General features: G+C 66.3%; 1 protein-coding gene across 4 annotated transcripts; it reads left to right on the forward strand.

Moving 5' to 3' along the window:
• Positions 1-1,543: 1,543 nt before the first annotated feature.
• Positions 1,544-25,800, forward strand: CHID1 (chitinase domain containing 1). 4 transcript variants are annotated; one of them, XM_082477258.1, is made up of 13 exons: positions 1,544-1,689; positions 4,476-4,629; positions 5,155-5,304; positions 5,564-5,696; positions 6,247-6,291; positions 7,079-7,185; positions 7,591-7,652; positions 10,661-10,753; positions 16,683-16,784; positions 17,235-17,390; positions 25,179-25,259; positions 25,438-25,480; positions 25,626-25,800. In XM_082477258.1, the coding sequence occupies exons 2-13, from the start codon at positions 4,519-4,521 to the stop codon at positions 25,722-25,724; spliced, it is 1,182 nt and encodes a 393-aa protein (XP_082333384.1). In that variant the 5' UTR covers positions 1,544-1,689; positions 4,476-4,518; the 3' UTR covers positions 25,725-25,800. The 4 variants fall into 4 exon arrangements, with proteins under 4 accessions (XP_082333384.1, XP_082333387.1, XP_082333386.1 ...); XM_082477261.1 differs by lacking the exon at positions 16,683-16,784; XM_082477260.1 differs by lacking the exons at positions 25,179-25,259; positions 25,438-25,480; positions 25,626-25,800 and adding an exon at positions 24,902-25,167.
• The last annotated feature ends 1,561 nt before the right edge of the window (positions 25,801-27,361 follow it).

Raw genomic sequence — 27,361 nt, forward strand, 5'->3', positions numbered from 1 at the left:
ATTCTTAACCACTGGACCACCAGGGAAGGCCAACTTTGCAGTTCTTTAGCTCCAAATATCTCTGCTCTCAAGGGACCCTAAGGCGACTAAATGTCTTCCTCACTAAGAGAACTTTGCCCTTGCTGGGATCTCCTTGGCATTCCTAGGGCTGCATCCAGCATTGCCTCCTGGGGCCCTCTCCAGAGCTCTGCCTGACCTGGGGTCACTACCCACAGGTCAGGCCTCAGGGCTGAGCTGGGTGCCAGGAACGCAGAGATGCCCAGTGACATTTGACGGTTGGTACATGACATGCTTCATCACACCCACCAGCCCCCAGCCCCTGGGAAGACCGTGGGGGTCGTCTGGCAGAAATAGGAGGAAGAGAAAGAAGGAAACCTGAGTAGGAAGAAAGAGAACGAAGTTCAGTTCAGGGAGTAGCCTCTTGAGCAGCAGAAATGGGGAAACAGCCGTGCAGCAGGTCCCAGGGCTGGCCGAGCAGGGACGGGCTATGCGGTTTTCTGCAGGAAACTGCTGGGAACAGCTAGGGATGGGTGGAGGATCTGTCAGCACGTATCAGGTGTAAAATGCCTTGTGATTAAAACTGCTGGCCACTGTGCCCTCAATCCGTCCCAGAGGCGCGCTGAGATGTTGGCGGGGGGGGGGGGGGGGGGGGGAGGTACTGTTAGCCTCTGGAGAGTTCCAGCTTTGTGGGATCTACATGTGAGAAGTGCCACAGTTCCTGGAGGCGAGGACAGAGAAAGCACTGACTCTAGAATATGTGGGATTTACGATGTTCAGGGGCCATCCAGAGGGCCTGGAGCACGTGTCCCTGCTCCAGACAGCGTTGTGGGCACCACCGGCCCCTGGATGGTGACCAAAACCAAAGAGTGAGAAGAGCTCACCCAGGGAGACATGGGGGCTGACGGAGGAGGGCTAGGCTGGGGGGCGGCCACCAGGCGGTAGGAGGAAAGCCTGGAGAGGCGATTCCCGCGTTCAATAGAGAACGTGGAATTCCGGATGTCGAACCTGCGCGGCCCTCCGGGCCACCTGCGGCCCTGGAACCCACGGCGCTCCCTGGTGGTCACCCACGTGGTCGCAACGCGGACGTCGCACCGGGATCCCAGCCCTCCACCGAGCGTGCGCTGGCGGGGCGTGGGGACCGCGCGCTCCCTGGAACCCAGACCCCCGCGCCAGCTGTCGAGCGAGGGCGTTAGGTTCCCGGGAGAGTCTGGGGCCCGCGGAAGGCCGGGGTCGGTGCGCGCAACCACCTCCCAATCCTCCCATCGCCCAAGTCTGGACCCCACCCGCCCCGGGCGCGTCTCCTCCTCTCCACCCGCTTCCCCGCCCGGCCCGGCCCGGCCCGCCCGGCCCGGCCCGGCCCGCCCCTTAGCCTCCTCCGCCCACATCATCAGCCCCGCCCTGTTCACCAGGCTCCGCCCCTCCCCGGTTCAGCCCCTCGACCTCGCTCCGCCCCCCACTCCCGCCCCTCTGCCCCGGCCCCGCCCTCCCCGTCCAGGCTCCTCCCCTCGGCTCACCCCCACCCTCCCGCTCGGCCCCGCCCCCAGCGTGCCTTGCGTGGCGGCGGCCCGGAAGCTGGCGTGGCGCGGCGGCGGCGGCGTGCGGGCTTCCTGAGGCGGGACTTCCGACGGCGTTCGCGAGCGTCTTCCGGCAACGTTAGAAGGAGGTCAGTCCGGTCTCCGGGACATGAAGGTGGGCGGCGCGGCGGCGGCTGGCCAGGGTGGCGTCCGCGTCCCGCGTTCCGGCGTCTGCTTCCCCGCTTCTTACGGCCTCCGTTCCCCTCCGCGGAGTGAGCGCGCGGGGGCTGCGTGTGAGAGCAGGAGGCGCGGCACGAGGGAGAAGGAGTGTGACAGCGGCGTGGACGAGAGGGAGTGTGTGAGCGGGTGTGTGTGAGGGTGTGCGAGGGAGTGTGAGAGGGGGTGTGACAGCGGGTGTGGACGAGAAAGGGATGTGACAGCAGGTGTGGACGAGAGTGGGTGCGAGGGCAGGTGTGGACGAGAGGCGGTGTGTGAGTGGGTGTGACAGCGGGTGTGGACGAGAGGGGATGTGAGAGCGGGTGTGAGTGAGTGAGTGTAAGAGCGGGTGTGGACGAAGGACGCGGGGCGGGAGCTTGCGGGCGCGAGCGGCAGCGCATGGCGTGGCCGGCGTGGGGCCGGGACCCGGAGCGCGATGGGTCGCGCCGGGCTGGCTCCTTCTTGACCTCGGACCCCGGCCCTTGGAAGCTGCGGCCGTTGCCCGCTGGAGGGCGCCGCCTAGGCCTGAGCCCGGAGGCCACGGGGCGGCGAACCGAACCCCGTCGAGCTAGTGTCCTCCGCTCCCCCTGCGCATGGCAGGCTGCCTCGGGCTTCCTCCGCTGAGGGAACAAGACGGTGGCCCGCAGTGTGGACAGAACCCGAGGTTAACGTCCGCCGGGGCTGGGGTCTTCCTGCTCTTAGGCCGCTTTCACTTCCAAGTGCACTCGGCCCTCCCCGCAGGAACATAGCTAGCTCCGAAGTTTGTGCTCACAGGCGAGAATCTGACGGATTTTACCCGCGCTGTGGGGACGGCAGCATTCTGTTCACGGGTCAGTCGGCTCGGGGTCCTACCAGGTGTTGGTGATGGTCGCTCAGGGCATGGTTGTCAGCATTTCTCAAATTGCATGTCATTGAGCAGAGACAAGTTTGATTGATTAAAACTAGTATCTTAAGAATGAAGTGGAGGGCTTCCCTGGTGGCGCAGTGGTTAAGAATCCGCCTGCCAACGCAGGGACACGGGTTTGAGCCCTGGTCCGGGAAGATCCCACATGCTGTGGAGAAGCTGGGCTCGTGCACCACAGCTACTGAGCCCACGTGCCACAACTACTGAAGGCCACGAGCCACAACTACTGAGCCTGCATGCCACAACTACTGAAACCCGTGCGCCTAGAGCCCGTGCTCCACAACAAGAGAAGCCACCTCAATGAGAAACCCGCGCACCGCATCGAAGAGCAGCCCCCAGTCGCCGCAACTAGAGAAAGCCCTCGCACAGCAACAAAGACCCAACGCAGCCAAAAATAAATAAATAAATAAACTTATAATAAATAAGTAAACAGGACCCTGCTGTGCGCGTGCACTTTGTGCTGGTTGTACTAGGGGGTCATGAGCACCGCAGTGCCCTCTGTGTTCTGGCATCTGGGAGTGCAGGGTATCAAACAGCGCTGCGGTGAGCATCTTCGAGCATTTTCGACATAGGTGGGATGTCCCCCAAAGTGGGATTTTTGAAAAAAAAGAAACACATGTTAGAAAGTGTAATATTTGTGACCAGGTTGTCACCCGAAAAGGTTTGATCAACTTGAATTCTGAGGAACAGCTCTGAGAGTGAAGCTGCCCCAGGTCCTCAGGTTGCATCATTCTCTTAGTCCTTGCCAGTGCCTGGGGGCCGGTGAGGGGGGTGGGGACCAAAACGCACAGGTCGCTGTGCTGTCTTATCTCGGCGTCAGTTCCTTTGGTTCCTGGTGATGCTGCAGTGCTGTTTCTGTGGCTTGGGTGTGGGGGTGGGGTCTGTGTGTTATGGGGGGGTCTGTATTATAGGGTGTCTCTGTGTGTTACACCTTTTCCCGTCCTTTCTGTATTTTATAGTGGGGCATTTTTTATTGGAGTGTCTTTTATTTTCAGTTTGTAAGAGTTCTTTGCGTGTTATGTGTAGATAAGGAGTAGAAATTCATTGTCAAGTGTGGTCCAAGTATTTTCTTGTTTTGCGTATTATTTCTTTAAATTTGCTTTTTGTTGGGACTTCCCCGGTGGTCCAGTGGGTAAGACTCCGTGCTCCCTATGCCGCGGCCCGGGTTCGATGGCTGGTCAGGGAACTAGATCCCACATGCCTCAACTAAGAAGTACGCATGCTGCAACTAACAGGTCCCACATGCCACGACGACGATCCCACATGGTGCAACTAAGACCCTGCACAGCCTAAATAAATAAATATTTTTTAAAAAAGCAAATAAATAAATTTGCTTTTTGTTTTCTAAGTGAAAGCTTCGCATTTTTACGTAGTACACTCTATTGATGTTTCCTATCATAACCTTTACTTTTGCTGACTGAGGTGGAAAAGCCTCCCCCCTCCAGCCCCCGTCCCTGAGTTTACGTACACAGGCACCCATGTTTTCTTCTAGTCCTTTCCATGGCTCTGTTATTTTGCACTTAAGCCAGTAGCTCGTAGCCAGAATATATTTGGGTTTGAGGGAGGTGGAGAGCCAATCTTTTCCTAGCTGGCGGGCTGTGGTTAGGGCGGCCCTGAGGCAGTGGGGCAGGGCTCACCAGCCTGTAGCAAGGAAGGCCCTTCCTGGTGTCTGAGGGGTGCCAGGGCCCAGCGGTGCTGACAGCTGGACTCTGGCCATTGAGGCTGGCTCAGTGCCCAGCTTAGTGCTGGGAGGCCCCAGGCTCCGTTAGGACCATTGCTGCAGTAGGCGGAGGGGACACCCTGCCTGCTGGGGGTCTCCACGGGCTCTGCTCTCTCTGCAGCCCCCTGGACCCCGAGGTTGGACCCTGCTGTGACACGCCCACCATGCAGGTGCTCCTCGGCACGCTCTGGCTTGCCCTGGCCTGCGGCTCTGTTCACGCCACCCTGTCGAAGTCAGATGCCAAAAAGGCTGCCTCGAAGACGCTGCTGGAGAAGGTAGGGGCAGTCTGGAGACGGGCCGAAGGGCTGAGCCATCGCGCCTCCTTGCCCGCTGGGGCTGTGAGCCGAGAGCTTGGCCTCTGGGCAGCCTGCGCTGTGCCACCCCAGGGCTCTGGCTGGCTGGCTGGCCTCGGCGGGAGCAGCTTCTGGTGCTGGGGCCCGAGGGTGCGCCTACCCCCGCTGGGCTGGCCTTCTGTGACGTGCCACGTTTCCGCCCTCACCCTGCCTTCTGTTTCTTTTGACCCCTGCGCTCTTCCCTGCTTCACTGAGCAAATCGGACAAGAGCCACGCCGGGTTTGGCTGTGTCTTTGTGCCTTTTTTCTGGGGCAGCCCTGGGGGGGGCAGGGTGAGTCTTCGGGGACTGTCAGCTCCTCAAGGCAGGCCTTTCCCTGCGGTCTCCTGGTCAGCAGCTCCGTGTTGATCCTGGGACACACCCCTGCTGAACAAGAGGACTGCTGCTGTCCCTGGGGTTCTGCCTGGGGACGAACCCTCACAGCTTCCTCCTTGCTCCTTCTGTTTCAGACTCAGTTTTCAGGCAAGCCCGTCCACGAGCGGGGTCTGGTGGTGACAGACCTTAGAGCCGAGGATGTGGTTCTCGAGCATCGCAGCTACTGCTCAGCGAAGGCCCACAAAAGGCACTTTGCTGGGGACATCCTGGGCTACGTCACGCCAGTAAGCCGGGCCCTGGGGTGGGCAGGGAGGTCCCAAGGGCAAGGTGGCTGCTCGGGTCTGTCTGCGTTCTCACCTCCCCTGGCCGCCGCCGCCATGGGGGTGCGGCGGGAGCCATGCCTCCCAGAGAAGCGGCCGGGATCACGCCAAGCGTCCTGTTCCCCGTGGCGCAGGCAGCCTTGCAGTGCCCCAGTCCCAAGGTGGCTCTCAGGCCCTCTGCCCCAGCTGCAAGCAGGCTCACCCATTTTCCGTTCTCTGCCAGTGGAACAGACACGGCTACGATGTCGCCAAGATTTTCGGGGGCAAGTTTACCCACATCGCGCCCGTGTGGCTGCAGCTGAAGAGGCACGGCCGCGAGATGTTTGAGGTCACAGGCCTTGACGATGTGGACCAAGGTGCTCGCCCCGCTGCTCGTCTGCGCTCGCCCCAGGGGCCTGGGAGGGTGTGAGTGTGTGCGAGCGCGATGACTCCCTGGCATCGACCGCGTCCCTGTTGCCCTTGGGGGTTTGTACGCAGTGTCCAGGGAGGAGGCGTCCGGGACAGTGTCCAGGAGGGCGCGAGGCCTGGCTGTCCTGACAGCCGTGTTTTGCACCTTCGTTTGCACAGATGTCCTCCCTTTCGGGTTCAGAGGGAGGAGGTGTTAGCTGGCGGTGGGGTTCCCCGAGCTGGGAGGGCAGTGTGTTGGAGGACACGGCCGAGCATCAGGGCCTGGCCTCTGGATGCCCCTCAGCTCTGCGAGATGGTCCCAGGCGCCTCGGAGTCGTCGCCCCTGGAGCAGCCACTTGCCCCTGGCCCTGGCCGTCCTGCAGGGCGAGGAGGGGCAGTGCAGGGCCCGCAGACTCTCCCCTGCCCCCTCCCTTTGTTCTCCTCCTTGCGGGTAGGTCAAGTCTTCACGTGGGCAGGGGGCTGTGTCCCCACCTTGACTGGCTTCTCCACGTCCCACAGGGTGGATGCGGGCAGTCAGGAAGCAGGCCAAGGGCCTACGTGTGGGTGAGTCCAGTGGGCCTGCGGGGTCAGGGTTGTGGGCCCTTAGGCCATACACCACGGGTGGAGGTCCTGGAGCTCCCTGTGGGTGGGTGAGTGGCCCCGGAGTCTCCAAGCCTGTCTGGTAACCCAGGCTATGCTGCCTAGCACGTCGGTCACTCTCCCAGCGGCTCAGAAATGAGGCTGCCCCAGCCCAGCATTCGTGGCCCTCAGTCCAGCCCCCTGTGGCCCTCCCGCCCACCCAGCTCAGCCCACCAAGGCCAGCCCGCCTTCACCTGTGGTCTTGCCCTCCCATCGCTTCATTCACCCACGAGTGTTTATCGAGGGCCCCTGGGGGCTGCGCCCAAGGGTGACGCTCACCCTGCCCTGCCCGTCCGGGAGCTCATGGCTGGCGCGGGAGGGACCCATTGCAAAGTGCAATGGGGTTTGGGGAGGAGGCTTGGGGGTCTAGGGGCACATAACAGCTGCACAGGAGAAGCCGGGGGGGCAGGGGCCAGGAGGGGACCTGCAGTTGGATCAACAGGGAGCTGGTGGAGGATGGTCCAGCCAGAGGTGGGCAGCGAGGAGCCGGACGAGCCAGCATCTGGGCACTCGGAGGCCTGTTGTGTCGGGAGGAGAGGGTGTGCGTCTCCGTCCTTCCCCAGCGCCCCCTGGTGCCCCTCCCTCGCCCAGCCACCTTGCACTGGGATGACCGCACTGGATGCTTGGCTGTGGTCACTCTGCTCTGGAGGCCAAGGGCCAGTCTGTGGGCAGGGCCGGCACAGGGGGTCACAGTCTGCGGGTCTCTCCCCAGTGCCTCGGCTCCGGTTCGAGGACTGGACGTATGAGGACTTCCAGAACGTCCTGGACAGCGAGGACGAGATCGAGGAGCTCAGCAGGACCGTCGTCCAGGTGGCCAAGGTGACTCGGGGTGCCTGCGCGGCCACCACCGGCTGCCCTGGGCTCCCTCTGGCCACCGTGCGTCTCGGGGGCAGGGGCTTCCCTCGGGCAATGCCCAGCGGCCGGCTGTGAGGGAACCCATCCTGGTAGCTGGTGCTGGGCTGCAGGGAGGGGAGAACTCTTCAGGACCCTGGGGTCAGGTTTGGGGGAGGCACACCAGTGGACGGGGCACACGAGAGCCCCAGCCCCTCTGCTCCTGGCTCCTTTGGGGACCCCCACGCCGCCTCCTTCAGAGAGGGGCTTCCACGCCTGCCACCTGGCCCTCGGGCTGAGGCCAGGTTGGGTGGGAGGAAGCAGGGCTGGCCCTGCGCCTCCCTCCCGCCCCTTCCTCCTGGGACCCTCCTCACCAGCTCCCGTTCCTCGCAGAGCCAGCACTTTGACGGCCTGGTGGTGGAGGTCTGGAACCAGCTGCTGATCCAGAAGCACGCGTGAGTGGGCTGTGGGCGGCGTGCGGGCCCCCAGGTGTCAGGAAGAGGCTGGAGGAAGGATGTGGGGGGACCTTGTGTGGGAGGAGGGCCTGCTTCCCACAGTCTGCCCCTGGGGGTGGGGATGGCACCCCGAGAAAGTCGGACAGTGGCTCCAAGAGGCCTGGGAGCAGCTGTGGGCAGGTGGCCAGCTGAGACGCCCATGTGGTTGGCCTGGTGGAGCCTCCAGGGGACTTTGAGAAGAGGCGGCCGTGCAGGGCCAGGGGCCCTTGGAACAGGTGGCCACGGAGTCCTCTGGGAAAGGAATCTGCCACCCAGTCCCACAGGCTCTGCATCAGCCGGCCTGGGAGGGTGCCGCATGGTCCCCTCGAAGCAGTATCCACCCTGCGCGTGAGGCTCACGGCCAGAGTGACCCGGCAGGGCGGGAGGGGGGCAGGTCCCCTGCAGGAGCGACTGCCCCTGGTTCTGTCAGGGCCATGGGGTCAGCCCCACGGGAGGCGGAGGAGAGACTGAGTTCCGCCCGGGGCGGCCTGCATGCTGGGTGCCGCCCAGCGGCTGGTGCTGGGGCAGGACAGGCTGCAGCCGGTTCCGGAACTGGCTGTGCGCTCCCTTTCCTGCACCTGAGCCCCCACTCCTCCACGTGTGCCAGCCCCGGGGGGGAGCCCTGGGCAGGGCTCCTCTTCTACTCTCCTGCAGCTGCAGGCGGCGCTCTGCCTGCTCGAAGACGGCGTCCGTGGGGTCTCCTGCCTCTCAGTGCAGAGGGAGGCGCATTGTCGAGGGGTCTGTGCGGGGGACAGGCCTGCCCGAGGCCCAGAGGAAGCTGCGCCTGGAGCCAGGCGTGCCGGGGGCTCTCTGCCTGGGTGGGGGTAGGGAGACTCCGCTATTGGCCTCGGGAACGGGGTTGGCCTGGGCCCAGGCCCCCAGCCACGGTGCCTGCTTCTCGGTGCTCAGACCTTCGCCCTGGTGGGTGCTTCTGAAAGGCTCCCTCCCTTTCCACTTCTGCCCCGGGAGAGCCCCAAGGCTGGAGCTCAGGAGGAGGGTGGGTGGAGACAGCCAGGTTGAGAGCATGGGGGATACCCATGTCTGTCGGGAGCTGACGTGGCACCTGCACGTTGGGGGCCCTGGCTTTTGGCCGAGAGACAATCCCCCCACCTCCCCGACTCTGCCTCTGTGCTTGCTGGGTGGTGGCCCTGCTGAGGAGACCTTATGGCACCTTCTGAGGAGGGGGTGCAGCTGGGCAAGGAGGTGCCAGAGCAGCTGGCAGCGCCTCCGTACCCCGGGGGCTCCTGGCAGGGGCGGGGGCGGTGGGCACGGAGGAGGGTGGAGGCTGGCCAGCCTGGTAGGTGGCTTTGGACACTGCCGCCTGGGAGCTGCTTCCCAGGACAGGCTTGGCCATGGCGGGCGTGACAGGGACGTCCATGCTCCTGTGCCCACCTGTCACCCTCTTTAGGCTTTTGTTTCCTACCCAAAGTGCCAGGTCACCCTGGAAAGGCCTGTTTGGTGTGATGCGAGGCAATGGCACCTTGTCCACGTGCCACCCTGGGCTGCGGGTCCCCCAGGCCCTCCCGTGAAAGCCTCCCGGGGAGGAGCGTGCAGGGGCTGCCTGGCGCTGGTGAGAGGCTTGCCTCCTGTGTTCACACCCAGCAAGCGGGTGGGCGGGCAACCGAGGGGAAACCCCAGGGACTCCGTCCCAGCAGACCGCCCCCAGTCCCCGCCGAGCAGGTGCTTCCCCCGGGCCATGAGACCACCTCCCCCTTCTCACAGAGAGGCAGTCCCCTGGGTGGTCCCAAAAGCCAGGAAGGCACCCAACAGTGACAGGTGCTGACAGCTTCTGGCCTCAGGGAGGTGCCGGCCCCCTCCAGCCTGTGTGCTCCCCCGAGGGCGCCCCTGACCACCTACAGTCACAGCCAGAGTGGAGTGACCTTGGCCCGGGAACGCTCCCGCTGAGTGGGGGCCACCTGGGAGGCTCTGAGAGGCTGCCGCAGTCCAGTGGTCAGTGCACACCAGGCCCCACGGCAGCCTTGGCAGGATGACCGGCAGCTATGCGTGCCCCACCCCGCTTGCTCTTTGCGGACTTGCTCTGGGGCTGGGGGCCGGGACAGCTCCTCTGACCTGCCTGCACTTGGTAGCTTGGGGGGCACTTGCTGCCCGTTCTCCAGACGGAGGTGGCTCCTGAGGGGCTGCAGCGAAGGACCCAGGTCAGTCACTGGGCCCACAGCCTCCCGGGCACAGTGACGAGGGCGTCCTGACGAGTGCTCCACTGCCCCGCCAGACGCGCTGCCCGCCAGCCCCGAGATACTGCCACATCCCGCCCGCCTAGGGTCCAGGCGACCCCGTGACGCTGCTGCCTCCTCTGCCCCCTGCCTGGTGGCCCGCTGCCACAGAGACGCTCCTCCCCCGCATCCAGGCACTCCCGGTCGAGCACACGCCAGTGCCCCCTCCTTATTCCCCCCTGGGGCTGAGGCACACAGAGCTCTGTGTCCCGGTGTCTGCAGGGCTGGGGGTGGCTGTGCGAGGGGGCTGGGCCGGCCGCCGCCCTGGGGTGGGAGGTCAGGGCCCCCTGGGCACGAAGCCTCATCAATGGAGCCGCCCCAGCGTCCTCATCTCAAGGCACCTCCCGGGTGCAGCAGGGCCCTCAGCACGGCCTGAGGCGTTTCGTGGCCCAGACTGACCTGGCCACCAGCAGGCCAGCAGGCCAGGTCCACGGGGGTCCTTCCTCACTCCCTGCCCGGCTGTGTGTCTGGGAGGGTCCAGAGGTGATGGGGCACCACACCGACCCCCTTCTGCTCTCCACCCTGCTCTTGTGGGGAGGAAGGGGGCTTGAGTGTGAGGAAGGATGGGGGCTGGGCAGGCAGTTTAGGTGGAGGGCGACCCCCGCGGTGTCTGCCAGGCTCCCCTGGTGCATCCACCCTGGAGCCCGTACCTCCAAGGCAGAACATGGCCATGAGGGGCATCTGCCCGCAGCGGGTCTTGGCCCAGCTGCTCCTGACCTGTCCTCTGTTTCTTTGCAGGGGCCTCATTCACCTGCTCACCCACATGGCCGAGGCACTGCACCAGGCCCGGCTGCTCGCCTTCTTGGTCATCCCGCCCGCTGTCGCCCCTGGGTAAGTGCTGTGCTTGCTTGGCCAGGGGAGGCCCTTCCTGGTCAGTGTCCAGCCCCGTCCAGGTACATAACTGGCCACCGCGTGTGTGGCCGGGGCTCCTCATCAGCACACTCGGACACCTCAGTGGCCTCAGCATGCCCTCATGGGTCAACGGGTCAAGGCTGCGTCCTTACACCTGAGCACTTGAAGCCGTGTTGTCTAGACTCGCTCCCCGCTCCCGCTGGTCCCCGGCGAGGCCCCGAGCACCGCGGTGCAGGGCCTGTGCTGCTTTAGGCCCCAGGGGGTCAGGGCTCCCGCAACTTAGCCCAGCTGCTCGTGTCCTGCCTTGAGATGAGGACTTGTGATGAGGGGGCCCTGACCTCCCACCCCAGGGTGGCAGCCGGCCCAGCCCCCTCTCACAGCCACCCCCAGCCCTGCACACACCGGGACACGGAGCCCGGTGAGGCAGCTCTTCCAGAACCCCCGGGACAGGGAGGTGCGGGCCCCGGGTGCCAAGTCAGGTGGCCTGACTCCCACGTCCAGCCTGTGCTGGGCGCAGAGGAGGCCGGATCACAAAGTGAGGACCGAGGGCAGGCCCGGAGCCAAGTGGCGGGTCGATGGTGCACAGAGGCCCAGGGGTGCTGCCTGCGCTCTGCCTGGTCTCCGCTGGCTCCCGGGGCAGCCTGGGCCCTCAGTGCACTGCTCTGGAAGGACCGTTGTCCATGCATCTCGTCACCCCTGCCTGTCGGCTCACTCTGCAGCGCGGGCCGGTTAACGGGAGCAGGAGGGCAGCTCTGGGACCCGAGCTCTCTGGCGAGCCTGACGCTCACAGGCCGATAGCCCCGCGCAGAGGAGCCTGCGGGCGCTCCGAGGCCAAGGCCGTGGCCACCACAGCAGGTGGTCCCAGGTCCCTGCCGCTCCCAGGTTGGCTGCCCGCCCTTTGCTTGGCGCTCACGCCCCCGGGCCCCCCACACATCACCGGAGGCCTGGGCTGTGGTCCCACTCAAGCCCAGGGACCTCAGCCTCCCCCCCGACTTTTCTCCCCACCTTTCCAGGGCCCTCAGTCTCATGTGTGTTCCTGTGTGCAACACACGCGTGTGATAGGCCGGAAGCGGCAGGGGCCAACAGTCTTCCTAGGATGGGGGGCCCCGTTCTGGAAGAGCCGGGGGTGGCGGACACTCAGCCTGTGGGCTCGGCTGCAGATGCGGGCACCCGTTTCCGGGGTCTCCTGGTTTCTGTGATGGTTCGGGGTGGGATGCTGTGGCCGTTGGAGCCCCGGTTGCCCTTTGTGGTCGGGGGCCGTCGGTAGAGACAAGCTCCTTGGAAGCTGGGGCAGCCCTTCAGGCTCGGCTGGGGAGAGGCCGGTTGCCTGGTTGGGGGTGGGACCTGGGGACCCTGCTTGCAGCCCCTCCCTGCTGACACCCCTCCACTCCCCAGAGCCTCGGGCCTCGCAGCTTCTGATGGTGCGGAGAGCAGACTCCCAGCCCACGGGCTGGAGAGAGTGTGTGTGTGTGTGTTGAGGGGGGTGACTGGGCCGGACGCCTATGGAGGGGCTGGTCTCTGGGCTTGGCCTGGAAGGGCAGGAGGGCTCGGGGCAGGGTGGGGAGCAGCTTTCCGGCTGGCACCCTCTCTGCCCAGGCATCCGGCCTGAGCTCCTGTCCCCTAGGCAGGAAGTAGATGGTGTGAGCCAGGGCCGCTCTCTCACCCTGCGGAGACCAGGGGAGGAAGTGCCATCCACCTGGCAGCTGAGGAGGTGACCGGCGGGAGGAGACCGTGGCCAGGGCTGGAGGCATGGGTCCTGAGCACTGCCGCTGAGCTGTGGCCCAGTCTGGCCTACCCCTGCTGGCAGCCAGGGGTGTGTTTGGGGGGGCACAGGCCTGGGCTGCACCGCCGTGGCTGGCGAGCAAGCCCTGCTCTCTCCAGAGGCTCTGGCGGCTTCGGAGTTTGTCTCATCGTTGACTTTTGTTCTGCCATGCTTCTAGACAGCAGCCCCAGCAGAGCCAGGGAGCCGTAAACAGTCTTTCTGGGGTTTTCTGCAGCATCAGTCGCCTCACAAAGGCTGCGCTGCCCCCCACGGGAACAGCAGCCCCAGGAGGGGCTATGTGTGTGGCGCTGGGGCCGGCGTGCCTTTGCTGTTGTGTGCCTTGGTCTGGGGCCTCCCTCCAGGGGCTGCTGGCACAGCGGCCATCCTGACCTTGAGCCCTGCTCCCGAGGTCGCGGCTTGGCTGACATCGATGTTCCAGCACCAGTCAGCTGGTTTAATCAGAGCCCTGGGCCGTCCTCGCTCCGGAGGGGGCTCTGAGTTAGTTCTCGCCCCGGCTTCTCAGGCTGTGTCTTCTGAGAATCCAGCACTCCCGGAACCCTCGGGAAAGGACTGGCCTCAGGCATGGAGGGCTAGCTTCCTTCCCAGGACCTGCCCTGCGGTGAGCTCGCATCCTCACGGGCAGGTGCCCACCTTGACGGGTGCTGCAGCCACCCCCGTGGTTTCCCGTGGTTTCGGGCAGGCCACCTCCCCACAGTCAGGAAGGGAATGGGTGGGGGTCCTTCTCTGGGTGGGGTTCCTCTGCACGGAGGCTGACCCCCGTTGGCATCCCCCGGGGGCCAGGGGTGGCCTGCAACCAGAGCGTGGGCTCGGCGGGGCAGCGGGCAGGCGCGGACGCTGGCGGTCTAGGCTGGAGGGCTGGGGGCCGCGCTCTGACGGGTGGGGCCGGGCCTGGGCCTGCGGGCCGGTGGTTCTGCTCCGATCCTGTAGGGCAGCTGGGGGCCGGGGGGCTCGTGTTTTGGAGGCCCCCGTGCTGCCAAGCAGAGCAGCCGTGGAGGAGCAGCACAGGAGGTGCTGCAGGGAGTGAGCAGGCCGCGGGGCCTGGGGCCTGGGAGACTGGGCCCGCGGGGAGCAGCGGTGGGGGCCGACAGCAGGCCCGCCTTCTGCACATGCCTGGCTGGGTGCCCACCTGGGCCACTGTGCGCGAGGCCCTGCAGGCGGTGTCTGGGGACCAGACAAGGTCAGGCAGTGTGGCCGGTGGCAGGGCCAGTGACCGTGCACGGAGCCTGCACTGGTCCTGAGGGTGATCGGCCTGGAGCAGGCTGGCCGGGGCAGGACTGGGGTGTCCAGCTCAACAGGCAGCGTTTCGGCCTCGAGGGTGGATAGTGGGGGTGGCTTCGTGGTGTCGGGAGGGGTGCCCGTAGGGGAGAGGGGACAGATGGTAGAGCCGTGGGTTTAAACAATGGGGAGCTGTTATGGGATTCTCTGGGGTGGGGCACTCAGCATCGCATAAGGAGGGGTCTCCAGCAGGTCGGGGGCAGCGAGGGGTTGATGTGCACCTGTGGCCCTGATGCCCGGCCCATGCCGCTCCAGTGAGGGGGCCAAGCCCTGAGATGGCGCCAGTTAGGGCGATGGAAGAGGGAGGCGTCCACCGTGTGGGTGAAGCAGGAGGGGCAGGGGGCTAGGGGTCTTGGGGAGGGGCGAGGCCCTAGAGGCAGGCCGGGGAGGGGACTGACAGACCCTGTGCCTTCTCCCCCGAGCAGGGCTGTAGGGTCCCCCGTGCGGGCGAGCCGCCTCGTGTCTGGGGGGAAACCGTCTAGAGCAGCAGTCCCCAACCTTCTTGGCACCAGGGACCGGTTTCGTGGAGGAAAGTTTTTGCACGGGTGGGGGGCAGGGGGTGGCTCAGGCGGTCGTGCAAGCGACGGGGAGCGGAGCGGCAGGTGAAGCCCCGCTCGCTCGCCCACCGCTCGCCTCCTGCTGTGCGGCCCGTTCCTGACAGGCCGCGGACCAGTAGCCGTCCGAGGACGGGGGGTTGGGGACCCCTGGCCTAGAGGCCACACGCTGTCCTTTGTCCGTGGCCACGTGGAGAGGGGAGGCCAGGCCACACGACGTCCACCAGGGCCACCTCTCGCTCTGCAACGCCCGAGGAGACGCGGGTGCTGCCCCAGCCCCGCCTCTGGCAGCCCCAGGGTCTCGGGGTGAAGGATCCCCCACGGCAGCCCGGCCTCCTGCATGTGAGGGGTGCCTGCGGTCAGACGGGCGGCGACTCGGTGAGAAGCACCTGGCAGCCCAGGGCGCCCGGACGTGAGGCGTGGCCAGAGGCCGTGAGGTGGTCAGAGCCTTGGGAAGCAGAGGGGCTGGGGGGCCAGGGCGGCCCCTGCAGCCCTTTGGGCCGCGCGCTTGATGTCGGCAGGAGCGGCGGCCCCCGGCCTGGCGGGCGCAGGCCGCACAGAGCAGAGCCTGCCTCTGACGGGGCTGCAGCTGAAACCAGCAAAGGCGGCGGCTCGGGGAGTCATGCGGGATGGGAGCCTGCACCAGCCTCCTCCCAGCAGCGGACTTCTTGCAACAGAGTGTGACTGGGAGAAGGGGCTTGGAAAACTCCACCCTCCCTGACCTCCGTGCTGTGTTGAGAGTGTGTCTAAGAAATAATCGGCCAGTGAAAGTGAGGCTGTTTGCTGTGCTGAGCGGCTTTGGGCAGAAGAGTTTCTTTTCATGGGGTGAGCGAGGCCGGCAGGGTAGCAGGCCTCCTGGTGCCCGCCCCCCCTGGAGTTCGTTGCCCCCTGCCCCTCTGCCTGCCTTAGTCCTGTCCCTCGCCGGCCTCCCCTTCACACCTGGTACCAGCGCTTCCAGGACCCCTGCGGGTGGGATCCCCTCTCCCAGTTGAGCAGGGAACGCCTCCTGGAAGGCCCCAGTGCTGCAGTGACCAGGACATGGGACACAGGGGCATAGTCCCTGCTGGGCCACTGCACTGCTCAGCTCACAACCCTGCCTCCCCTTGTGAGCCATTGAATCCAGAAACGGTAGGGCTGGATGTCCATGGGTTCCTGAGCGAACGTCCACCTGGGGACGGGTGAGCTTTTGAATTGTGGGAACATCTTCCTGGAGTTGATGGCATCCGCTTTTTCTGGGGTGCCCCAGGCCCCGAGGTCCCAGGCCCTCCTCACACAGGCCCGTCTCCATCTCTGGGGCTGAGCCGGGAGGAAAACGCCGTCTGCCGGGCCTGGTGTGTTCTAGCTGACTTTAGGGGCCCGGTCTGGAGTGTGGCCACAGGGAGCGTGGCTGTCGCTGCCCGGTGAAGCATCTGCTCCCCAGGCGTGTCCGCGAGCTCCCTGCCTCGGCAGGTGCCCGTCACTGAGTCTTGCTCTGTCCACTCAGGGGCGGCTTTGGGGTCCCGGGGTCGCTGGCTGGTGCCGCGGGTCTCGGGGGGGGCTGGGCCTGGCCTCCTGGCTGCTCCCTCCAAAGGTGGCGGCCCGGGCAGGCTTTGCTCAGCTGGAGTGGGCAGCCTTGAGATGGGGTATCTCAGGGCTGCCTGGACCCCGTGGAACCGGTGACCATGGCTGAGGTCCACGCAGTGGGCCGCCCCTGCCCCTGCCCCTGCCCCGGGATTGGAGGTGCTGGCTGAGAGGAGGGATTCTCTCTCTGCCCACATTGTCGGGGGGAGCAGAGAGCCCCGCCACCCTGGGACAAGGCTGCAGTCCTAGGGGCTGCTGCAGGCAGAGCGGGTGGGCTAGCGGACCAGGTGTGTCCAGCAAACAGGCCACCTGGGCTCCCGCCTGCCCCAGGCCTGAGGCCTCGGGAGGGAGGGCGCTCTGCTCATGGCACCGTGCTCGCAGCTGAGATGAAGCGGGGCTGGCCTCCTGTGCCCACGTAGGGATGGGCCCTCCCGGAGCTGGGCTGATCGCGATCTCCAGTGCACTGGGCAGGAGGGGAGCCGGGTCTCTGCTGGACCTCCAGCAGCAGGCTCTGCCCGTCGGGACCCAGCTGCGGGCCATCCCCTGTGACCGAGCGCCGGGTCACTCTCCAGGGAAAGTGACCTGAGGTGTCTTCCTGGCGTGGGGGAGGAAGGGGCGTGAGCTGGGAGCCCGCACAGCCGGCTTGCCGTGCCCTCTGCTGAGCCCAGGTGTCAGCTGGGGCGGGGCCGGAGGGGCTGTGCGAGCTGGGTGTGGTGACCGCGCCGTCTCACTGCAGGACCAACAAGCTGGGCATGTTCACGCACAAGGAGCTTGAGCAGCTGGCCCCCGTGCTGGATGGCTTCAGCCTCATGACCTATGACTACTCCACAGCGCAGCAGTGAGTGGGGGCACCCCGGGGCCCCGTGCGCTCTGGCTTGGCGCAGAGATGCTCCCCCAACTGGGGACCTGGACGCTCAGGCGAGGTCCAGCTTCCCACGAGCCTGCTCAGGGCCACGCTGTGTCAGCTCTTGGTTCCAGGCACGTGAAGGGCCCGGTCTCTTCTTCCCAAAGCCCACAGTCAGCCTTGCATTGGGCGACCTTCTCCTTTCTGGGGTCACAGGGCAGCGGTGCTGGGCCTGCCTCTCCGCCCAGGAGAAGGTGCTCCCGTGGCCGGGGGCGTCGTGCTGCTGCCTCTGTCCGTCTCGGGCCTTCACCTGAGCCTTCGGCTGGCTGCAGGGGCCCGCCTGTCTGCTGCCATCCTTCCCACTCCGTGTGTGGGCCCCACCCCAACCTGGGGCACCCTGAGGCCTCTGCCTGCCGCTGAACCCACTTCTCCTTGGCCCTGCAGGGCCGGCCCCAGCGCACCGCTGTCCTGGGTGCGAGCCTGCGTCCAGGTCCTGGACCCCAAGTCCAGGTGGCGGAGCAAGATCCTGCTGGGACTCAGCTTCTACGGCGTGGACTACTCGGCCTCCAGGGACACCCGCGAGCCCGTCATCGGGGCCAGGTGAGCCAGCGGCTGGCCCGTGCCAGGTGGCTTCCTGTGCCGTCTGCCACGGCGCCCTCGTGTTAGGAGGTGTGCGTCTCCCAGAGGCGAGGGGGTGCGGCGAGGAGGAGGCCTGGCAGGGTCTGACCACGTACCGGGCGCCTGCAGGGTGCTGTCGCAGTGCCCTCTCTTCCCCTGGGTCGGTGGGGGTGTGGCCCCCATCTGGCAGGAGCAGCCTGCGGGCCCCCCGGCCTCCTCTCCTTCAGCCTGAAGGACGCCCTTTGTGTTGCTTGCTGTGCATTTCTACCAGTGTTGAATCCTCTTCCATTTTATCTTGCTGGGTTTTGGGGAGATGTTTGTGCTGGATGTGGGGTTCTGGGTTGCCAGCTTGTTCCAGGACCTTGACGGTGTTGCTTCGCCATCTTCCTGTGCATCCTGTCCCACGAGACACTCGTCACCCGGTTTCTCCACACGTATCACCACCAAGCCCACTGGGCTGTGATCACCAGGTGCCTCCACGTAGGCTTCTTTACATTTTTTCCTCCTGGTTTCCGTTGAGTCTTTTAGATTTGTGCATTTATCCTTTTCATCATATTTGGGAAGATTATAGTCTATTTTTTCTATTATTTTTCTTGTCCCTCCCTTTTTCTCCTCTTCTAGGCCCATAAGTACTCGTGTGTTAGGCCAGTCTGTTTGTCCCCCCATCCGCTGACACTCATTTTATTTTTTTGGCCTCTGTTTTCTTCTGTTCAGTTTTCCTTGCTGTCTTCAAGCCCACAGACCGTTTCTTGGTCGCGCCTCGTCCGGGGCTTTTCCTTCCCACGTGTCGTAGTAGCTCTCTTGTCAGGCAGTGTGTGTGGGGCTAAGCCTCTGCGTCTCCTCTCAGCACCGGGTGAGGACGGTTGCCTGGTGTTGGGCCCATCTGGGGTCCGCTCAGCACTGTCCCCTTCCTGTGGTCCCGTCGAGCCAGCTCTCTGTGGGCCTCTGCTCCAGGCTGGACGCTGTGAGTTTCGCTTGGCTAGGTGTTGGGCATCTGGGGTTTCTGACCCTCTGCTTTCGTGCTGGGTGCTGTCACGTCCCCTGGACACCAAGAGTTGTACGCTTCTCTCAGGGACCTGGTTCCATCAGCAGAGACGGTCCCGAGGCCGTGACCTGAGCGCGTGTGCCCACTGTTCCCCACCGTTTGCAGGGTCACTTGCAGGCCCACTCGCCGCAGGGACACACGTGTCAGCCCAGGCAGGGGTCAGGCGCCGAATGCCAGCTGCCCGCCGGGCTGTCCGCGCCCGTCGTCCACAGTGACTCCCTCATGTCTGCCCTGGGGGAGGGACAGAGGCTGCTGGGTTGGCCCATGCCTGGACTCATGGGTCCTGGAGGGCTGCTCCCAGCCCGCCCCCCCAGTGGGGTGGGGCTCCCGTTGCCTGGGTCCCTTTTGTGCTGAAGGCAGGGCCTCCAGGACAAGGAGGAGCGGATTGGGCCCCTCCAGGGGTGGGACATCGGAGGGGTGGGACATCGGAGTCAGCCGTGCCTTCCCGACCCTGCCCCGTGCGCACAGCTGGTGCTAGGGCCTGGGCTCCAGCGCAGGCCTGGGAGCCCCTCCTCCCTAGAGCCTGCCCCTCTGCTGAGGGAGCCCTGTGGATGGCGGGAGCCAGGCCGGTAGGCGCTGCCCTGGAGCAGCCCAAGCCTACCCCATGTCCCCGCAGCAGAGGGGCTCTCGGCCCCCGGCGCCTGTGCCTCGGATCCGCCCTGCCCATCTGTCATCCCGGTAATGGCTGCTGTCTGCTCCTTGTGCGCTGCCCCTTCCCCACCACAGCCTTTCCGGACGTGGGGCTCCTGGGAGCGTCCCTGACAGGGTCCCCGGCTCGGGGGGCGTCGGGCAGAGCTGCGTCTGGAGCTCGGGCTCCCAGCACCAGGCCCTAGGGTTTCAGGAGCTGGAGCAGGAGGGCGTTTTCTCCCGCTGCAGAGGCGGGGTCAGCAGCCAGGGCCGCCTGCGTGAGGCAGAGCCAGAGGGACCTGGCGCCCCACTTCTCCAGCCCCCGACTCTGCCGGCCAGGGCCTATGGGCAGGGCAGGAGGTGTTGGCCTTGGGGTGCCACCCACCTCTGCTCAGGCCGCCACACAGGTACCACGGCCGGGCTTGAGCCACGGAAATACGTCGTCTCCAGCCCTGGAGGCTGGAGTCTCAGACCCAGGTGTGGGCAGGGCTGGTCCTCCTGAGGCCTCTCTCCTCGGCGTGTAGACGGCCGTCTCCTCCCTGTGTCCTCGTGGGGTCGTTGCTCTGTGTGTGCCTGTCTCCTGACTTCCTTTTTTTATAAGCACACAGTCCTGTGGGGTTAGGGCCATCCCAGGGTACCTCAATCATCTTACATTAAACATTTCTTTAAAGGCCCCACTTCCAAATATAGTCACATACTGAGGTTCTGGGGGTTAGGACGCAACATATGGACTGGGGGGACACGGTTCATCTCTAACACCGCTTGAGGAGTGAAGAGCTGTAATTTACTCACTAAATGTGGGCCTAGCAGTAACTTACGAGGTGGAGTTGTTGCAGCCATTAACCCAGCTCGTGGGGCCCGGCGACAAAGGCACCACGCGGCCCCTGCCGGTTCCGAGGAGAGGCTGGGAGGCGGGCGTGGGGAGTCTGGTTACGAAGATGTGTGTTTAGCGAGAGCACAGGTGGGCACGTACACACACGCATACAGACTGCCGCCAGCCAGGGACGGACGGCTGCATCGCCCCATCCGGGCCCCACCCCAGCTGAGCGGGTCCGCCCACCAGACGTGCCCCCCCTGATGACAGCCAGGCCTGGAGGCAGAGGAGGGAGGTGGGCCTGTGCGGGGGCGGTGGAGAGGGTGCCCCCAGGCCTGGGGGCATGGCTGGGCTGTGTGTCAGGGACTGCCCTGCCCAGACCTCCTGCAGGCCGCCACCCACCTCACCTGGACCTAGCAGGTGCCGGCTCAGCAGGGCCTCCCAAGGGTCCGAGCAGGCTGAGTGCCGGGCGGCAGGGCTGAGGCTCCCACCTCAGGGGCGCTTGGAGGTCGGGCAGCGGCGCCCGCTCAGGTCCTACCTGGTGAGTTTGTCCTGTGGAGGGGCTGAGGGGGGCCCGGATGGAGTCGACAGGCCCATGAAGGGCTGACTGCTGTCCCCGGGGGTCGTGTTGACGTCGGGGGGGGGGGGTGCCGTGGTGTGGGGATGCCCGGAGTCTCCCCGTGCGTGGGCGGTGGGGCTGCTGCCGGCCTGAGCTGGGGAACCAGGACGTCGCCGAGCCCCTCTCCTCCCCAGGCCTCAGCCGCTCCGCGGGATGGGGCCGAGGTCGGGCCGGTGCAGTGAGACCAGGCCGGGGGCACTGTGCGTCTGGCGGTGGCTCCCTGACGCTCCTCATCCTGTGGTGGGTGGGCGCCGCGGGACCCGCCACACCCGGAGCCTGCACCAAGGCTTCGCCCTCCCGCGGCCCGGGTGCCCCCACCCCACCGCTTCCTCCTCCCTCCCAGGGCCCTGGCCGGCCATCTGCCGCCTGCTGCCCGCACCCTGGGTGAGCCTTGGACAGGGGATGGGGCCCCCAGCTGGCCCCTGGGGTTGCACTTGACCTCCTTTGTCCACAGCCTGATTTCTTCCAGCCCTTCCCTGGCGTGCAGGGCGGGGTTGACCCCTGGGCTCAGGGCCTTGGGGCTCTGGGGGTCGTGGGGAGAGGCCTCTCCCAGGGCTGGTCAGCAGCCCTCCCCCTCCCAGGGCCAGATCATTCGGATCTGGGGAACCAGATGGGCAGGCTTAGCGAGGCCGCCTGCAGATGGATGCCTGTTCCGTGGGAGAGGGGAGGGCTGCGTCTGCAGCGGGTGAGCATGCTTACCCAGGTCCGGCCCCCCCAGAAACACAGCTCACCGGGATGCGCCCCTCAGCCGGTCTCCACCCCGGAGCTCACTACAACGGCCTCTGTTCACTGGGCAGACGACAGGCCAGGTGTGAGGGGCAGGTGAGCCTTGTGGCTGCCGGAGTCTCTCCATCTCTTCCGCTGACAGCCCAGGCCAGCCTGGCCAAGGATTACCTGCCCTCCCGCCTCAGCCTCTCCAACGCTGAGACCCTGGCCTTCTGTGGCAGGTGTCCCCGGTCCCCTCAGGCAGTGGGGGATTAGTGGCCTCACCATCTGCTCCCGCGCACACGGAGCCAGGACCCCGAGGCAGGGGCGGGAGGCCAGCTCTGTCAGGCCGGGGTTGGCCTTCTGGCCTCCACCAGCCAGGACCACATTCTGTGCCTGCCACGCGGGGAGGGGGTGGAGGGCAGGCTGTTTGTGCACATTCTGGGTTCTCCATTGACCCCCCAGCTTCTGTTCGCCTTCCCTGGGTGATACGCAGACCCCATCGTGACCACGGCCAGGCTCCTGTGTGCGTGGCCTCGTCACTCCCCAACTTTGAGGAGTCTGGGCGGCTGTGAAACACCCCGGGAGGGGCCAGGGCTCCCCTGCCTGCAGGCTCACGTCACCCAACGTGCAGTTCTGGGTGTTGATCCGTGGGTCCCCACGGCTGCCAAGCCCCCATTCTGGGAGGCCCTCCCACTGCCCTGACGGCCAGGGTGCCCGGCTAGCCCCGTGAGCGCCCTCAAGCCAAGTGGGCACCCATACTCCTGCATCTTTGGGACCCACAGCCCCACGCCGCCTGGCCTCCCCTGCCCCTGCCTCCCAGGGACCTCAAGGAGAGCCAGCCCCAGCAGAACACGGCCAGATGGGTCCCCGAGGGTGGGCCATGTCTGGCAGACCTCCTGCCCCTGCTCAGAGGACTCTTCTTGGGCCAGGGCACCAGTCAAGGGCACAGAGGCTCGGGGAAGCTCTCCCTGTGTGGCCGTCCTGCGCCGGGGTCTCGCTCTGCCTAGGGGCGCCTGGTCCCAGGGCTGCCTGTCGCAGCGCTCTCCCGTGGCTCTGGGCCTTCTCCGTCCCTGCGCCGCGCTCTTTGCTGAGGTCCTTTGCTTCTCCACTGGCTTGTGTGATCTCAGAGCCTGTCCTGGTCCTCTGCGAGCATCCCGCTCTTGCTTCCCAGCCGGGGTCTCCCCGTGCACCTTTGACCCTGACCGCTTTCCCGGTGCCTCTGCTCAGGGTATCTGCTAGCCCTTGTGTCGGAGGCACAGCTGGGAACGGTCCCGCTGCTTGCAGGTGGGGGCCTGGGACCCAGGGGCGGGGGCGGGGGGCACCTTCTCTCGTCACCCGCAGCGGCACCCACTGGACCCCCTGTGTGGGCCTCCGGCGGGGGGGCCCTGCCCCTTCCACACGCCCCTTTCCGGCCCAGCCTGGGAAGGCTGTCACCAGGGGCCGTGGAATCCTGGCCACATGCTGCAGGGACTGCAGGGGAAACCGGGTCAGGGCTGACCGCTCTTCTCGGTGCCCAGGAAGGTCACCTGCCCAGAAGGTGGGCCAGCAAGTCAGGTGCCCCCCCAGGGCGTGCCCGACCCAGGTCCTCAGGCCGGCTCAGAAGCGGTGCCATCCGGGGCAGGCTCCAGCCGTGGGTCACAGTGCCAGCGGCCTCTCCGCCCAGGGCACACAGGTGGCTTAGACTTGGCCAGATGAGGTCAGGCCCTTCAGTTCTCGTGGGGTCACAGCGGAGAGCACCGGGCACCGCAGGCCCCGCCAGCCGAGGCAGAGGCCTCTCTAGGCTTTCCTCCTGGGGCGGGGTGCCCCCTTCCTCCTCCATTCCCCCATCTCCCTTCTTCCCCCTCACCCACACAGCCTGATCACCTCTCTTCAGCTGGTCTCTGCTCGCTCTTCTGGAAATTGGGGGGCGTGCACCTCGTCTCGGTGCCCTGAATCCTCCACCGACCCGTTGGGTGTGTCTTCGTCTACAATTCTGTCCGCCATTCCTTGAACCCTTCGCTCCAAAGCCCGAGAACTTTTTTGAGTGGGGACGGTATGAGTCACGCACTGTAAACCCCCCACTGCAAAGCGCACACCTGTGCGGCATTTAGTCCGTTCTCAGGGTCGTGCAGCCGCCACCTCCAATTCCGGAACGCTTGGTAGCAGCCCCCCACCCCTGGGGCACTAATCTGCGTTGCCTGTGGACTCGTCTCGTCCGGACATTTCATGGAAACAGTCACCCGGCGTGTGGCCGAGGCCTTCCGCTTTAGTTCAGGGAACCGCTCAGGGCCCATCTGTACCGTTTCCCTCCGTTCATCCCCGCCCCCCTGCCCCGGCCTCCTCCTCCTCCCAGGCAGGCCCCTGCCACCCTGACCCTCAGCCCCCGTGGCCCTGCTCTTCCTCCTGGACTGCCTGCCTGGGGGCCGTCTGCACAGCTGTCTCTCCGCCCCCACCCTGGCTCACACCCCACTCTGCTGCTCCGTGTTCCCGGGGCTGCACTCAGGCGAGTGTGAGGGCCTGTGTGGCCCCAGCCCTGGCACCGCCAAGCCTCGGCCTTCAGAGGGGAGGGACCAGGTGCTCTCAGGGGTCTGCCTGAACCCCGAAAGAGACCCCAGTCTCGGCTGTCCCCACAGCCTCACCACCTCCAGCAGGTAGCAGATTTTGAGGGGCGGCCCCGGAGGAGGAGTGCACAGCCAGAGCTCCCCAGACGTGAGGGCCCAGAGCCACCTGCCCGCCAGCCTCTGCCCTGGGACTCAGGGGCTCAGGGTCAGGCTGGGTCAGGATGCCCCGCCCTTCCCCACGCATCCCGTCCCCCCACGTGCCACGTTTGTCTCAGCCACGTAGCCGACGTTGGATCAAAAGCTGCAGATGACATCAAGCATCCCAAGAGCGTTGTGCTAATTAAGTATACCGCAATAATTTTGGACGATTTGAGCTGGTTGATGGGGGTCGTGGCTGTTCCTGGCCCAGGCCCCGTGGGAGCAAACCCGGACGTCCCCTGGACGGCCACCACCTCATTTCCCACTGCTCTGTCCAGCCCCGAGCCCTGCCGATGTGTAGTTGCAGCCTGGAGCATCACAGCCCCCTCCCTGGGCCCAGGCTGCAGGTCTCCGGCCTGTCTGGGCATCGACTGCGTGCCAGGGAGACACGGGGTGAGCTGGAGACCCCAGTTGTCCTGGCCATGCGGCACCTTGGGCACCCGCCTGTCCTCTGTGTGTCCTCTGTTGGGCGGGGAGGGGTTCCCAACCCCTGCTCCTGGCAGTGAGGCGGGGCCTCCTGTGGGCTCGGGGCAGCTGTGTCCACAGCAAGGAGGCAGGCCGAGGACAACTTGGCCTCTGAAAGGGCCCGGAAACCACTGCCCTGGACTGTTGTCCCCCTGGTGGGGGGGGGGGGGGGGGGCGGACGGGGGAGGGCAGTGCCGAGGCTGCCCCCAGTTCTCGTTCATCCTCAGGCCTGCGGCTGGCCCCGAACCTCCCCCGCAGCTGCAGAAGTTGCTGCTTCTGCAGCACCCCAGGCCGACCCCGGGAGCGCCTGCCCGCACCACCGGCCCAGCAGGCGCCGCGCCCACAGCGCGGGGCCCGCGCTCCACCTGCACGCAGTGCCGCCAGCTCGGGGTGCGGCAGTGAGCTCTGAAGCACATCCACGGCCTCTGCTCACATCTCAGCAGCCTCTCGGGGTCTCTGTCCTCCCCCTACCCCCAGTGAGGACCCGGCCGCCGCAGCCCCGGCCCGAGTGTTCCAGACCCCATCCCATGGTCCTGCTTCCTGGCTTTTCTTCGTGTCTGGGCCACAGGCGTGGCCCTCCCACCTGGCCCGGTGTGCTGCAGGCACTCCGCAGACCATCGGGGGATGACACCCCGCGTCCTGCTGCCCTCGGGTGGCCTCACCCTTTCCGTGATGGCAGAGGCCACCTCCACCCCGTCCAGGTGCTCAGGTGGGCAGGGGAGGGCCCCCCGCACCCACACCCGGCCTCCCCCAGGTACATCCAGACGCTGAAGGACCACCGGCCCCAGATGGTGTGGGACAGCCAGGCCGCAGAGCACTTCTTCGAGTACAAGAAGTGAGTGTCTGGGGGAGGCCCCGGGTGATGCGGGCCTCGAGCTCTGCCTCTGCCCCTGAGGGCCGGCGTGGCCCGAGGAGGGGCACCTGAGGCCTTGGCTGGAGAGGGAGGCGGGGCGGGGAGAAGCAGAGGCGGGTGGGAGTCGGGCCGGCGGACTGAGGGTTCTGCTGTCTTGCAGAAGCCGCGGTGGGAGGCACATCGTCTTCTACCCGACGCTGAAGGTGCGTGTGGGCCCTGACACTGGGCGTGGGGGCAGCAGACACAAGCCCTCCCCCAGCAACCCTGGCCCTCAGCTGGGCTGCGGTGGGCAGGGGTCGGCAGGTGGCCCACGGGGGCAGGGTGGGGCCGACACTCCCTCTGCCTCAGTCCTTGCAGGTGCGGCTGGAGCTGGCCAGGGAGCTGGGCGTCGGGCTATCCATCTGGGAGCTGGGCCAGGGCCTGGACTACTTCTACGACCTGCTGTAGGCCTGGCCTGGAGCCGGCCTGAGCTTTTCCAAGAGACGGAGGGACTGACAGGCGAAATACAGACTCTTCCATTTCCCGTGCTGTGTGCGCTGCAGCCTCGGGTGGGGGCAGGGCGGCCTGGGACCCCGGGCTCCTCCTCAGTGATGGGGGCGGGGGGCGGGGGGCAGTGGGCCCTAAGGATGCAGGCCTCTCTGGCCCAGCCCTGGCTGTCTGTCCGCTGGTGGCCGGGGAGGGCGGGACCCACAGTCCCCACCCCCCAGGCTGGCAGGGGGTCCTGCACGGCCAGCAGATCGCTGCGGGTCTGGAGGCTCCGGGACAGCCCCAGGCTCCCTGACACGTGGACGCTCCAGTGGGCATCACCCCGGGGCCGTGCAGAGGGGCCCCGGCCTCCCCCTGCGGGCGCTGGCTCACCCTGCCTGCCTGGGGGCCCGATGGACACCACACAGCGAGGGTGGGGGCGTCACAGCGGAGACCGGGGCCCCAAGAGGCTGGCCCCGCCCCACAGTGGTGTGGTGGGCTGGGTGGTCACTGTGGAACGACAGCTCGCCGCAGGCCCGCTGCCCGCTGGGAACGGCCCTGCTCCCAGGAGGGAGCACTGGGAGAAGCCCTGGGTTGCCGGGAGTCAAAGGACAGCTGACCCCCAGCCCTCGCCCCCTCGGTGGGTCCGCTGGCTCCAAGCAGACAAATCTGTCTGTGACGGTGCTGCTTGCTGGACCCGCTGGTCAGACCCTGTGTGTGAGCCCAGGTGCAGCGGCTGTGGGACGTGACTGGGGGAGGGTCCTGAGGGGACGTGTATCTGTCCTCGGGGTCAGGGCCTGGCTGGGCCCTCGGCACCTGTCCCAAGGAAGAACCCTGCTGCTCGTGGTGGGGCTGGAGGTCTGGCCTCGTGGCCCCCCAGCGGAAACTAGGCTGGCTGGCGGCAGCCCACCAGGACACCCCACTTCTACCGGCGTGGGCTTCAGGCGGGCACTTGGGATGGTAGGTCAGATGCCCCCCCCCACCTGCCTGTGCCAGCCTGTCTCCCCAAGGCCCTCAGCCCCACGCTGCCTGCTGCACCCCTGGCTGTGGTCCCAAGGGCGGGGCTGTAGGCCGGTCCCCACAGCTTCAAAGGCCGGGTCGGGAGGGGAGCAAGGAGGCCGTTGCACCGGGAGTGGGCGCTGGGCTGTGGTGCGGGGCCGTCTGCAGGAGTTGGGGCGTGAGGGGGCAAGGCCAGTTGTGGGCCCACAGCGTGCTCGGTGTCTGGACGTGCAGCCAGCTGGGTGACCGGATGCCGGGTGCCTGGGAGGTTCCCCAGCCTAGGCTTGGAGGACGGGGAAACCAGCGAAGGGGGAGGGGGCCTGGGAACCCCACGGAGGCGCGGGCCAGCGCGTGGCAGCAGGCAGGGCTGGCCCCGGCTTAAACAGGCCCCGCGTGTCCCACTGGGATCTCAGCACAGCCGGGGCTGCCAAGGCAGCTCGGGGGCCATGAGAGAAGCTGAGTCGGGGCTGGGCGTGAGGGTCTAGTGTCCGCAAGTCTGTGCCTGAGACGCGCGGGGATGACTGAGCACAGGCGAGCGGCGGCTTTCACCAAGCGGAGCTGGAGAGGTGCAGACGCGGACCTGGGCAGAGGGCAGAGGGCGCTGGCAGGGCTGGGGGGAC

The sequence above is a fragment of the Balaenoptera physalus genome (genome assembly GCF_965194825.1).
Source record: "Balaenoptera physalus genome assembly, chromosome: 10".
Classification (NCBI taxonomy): Eukaryota; Metazoa; Chordata; class Mammalia; order Artiodactyla; family Balaenopteridae; genus Balaenoptera; species Balaenoptera physalus.

Bases quoted from the DNA above. Each gene is read 5' to 3' on its own strand.
- CHID1 (XM_082477258.1), top strand. From the start codon at position 4,519: ATGCAGGTGCTCCTCGGCACGCTCTGGCTTGCCCTGGCCTGCGGCTCT. The intron at 5,697-6,246 runs GTGCTCGCCCCG...CACGTCCCACAG, and splicing joins CCTTGACGATGTGGACCAAG to GGTGGATGCGGGCAGTCAGG. The intron at 7,653-10,660 runs GTGAGTGGGCTG...GTTTCTTTGCAG, and splicing joins CTGCTGATCCAGAAGCACGC to GGGCCTCATTCACCTGCTCA.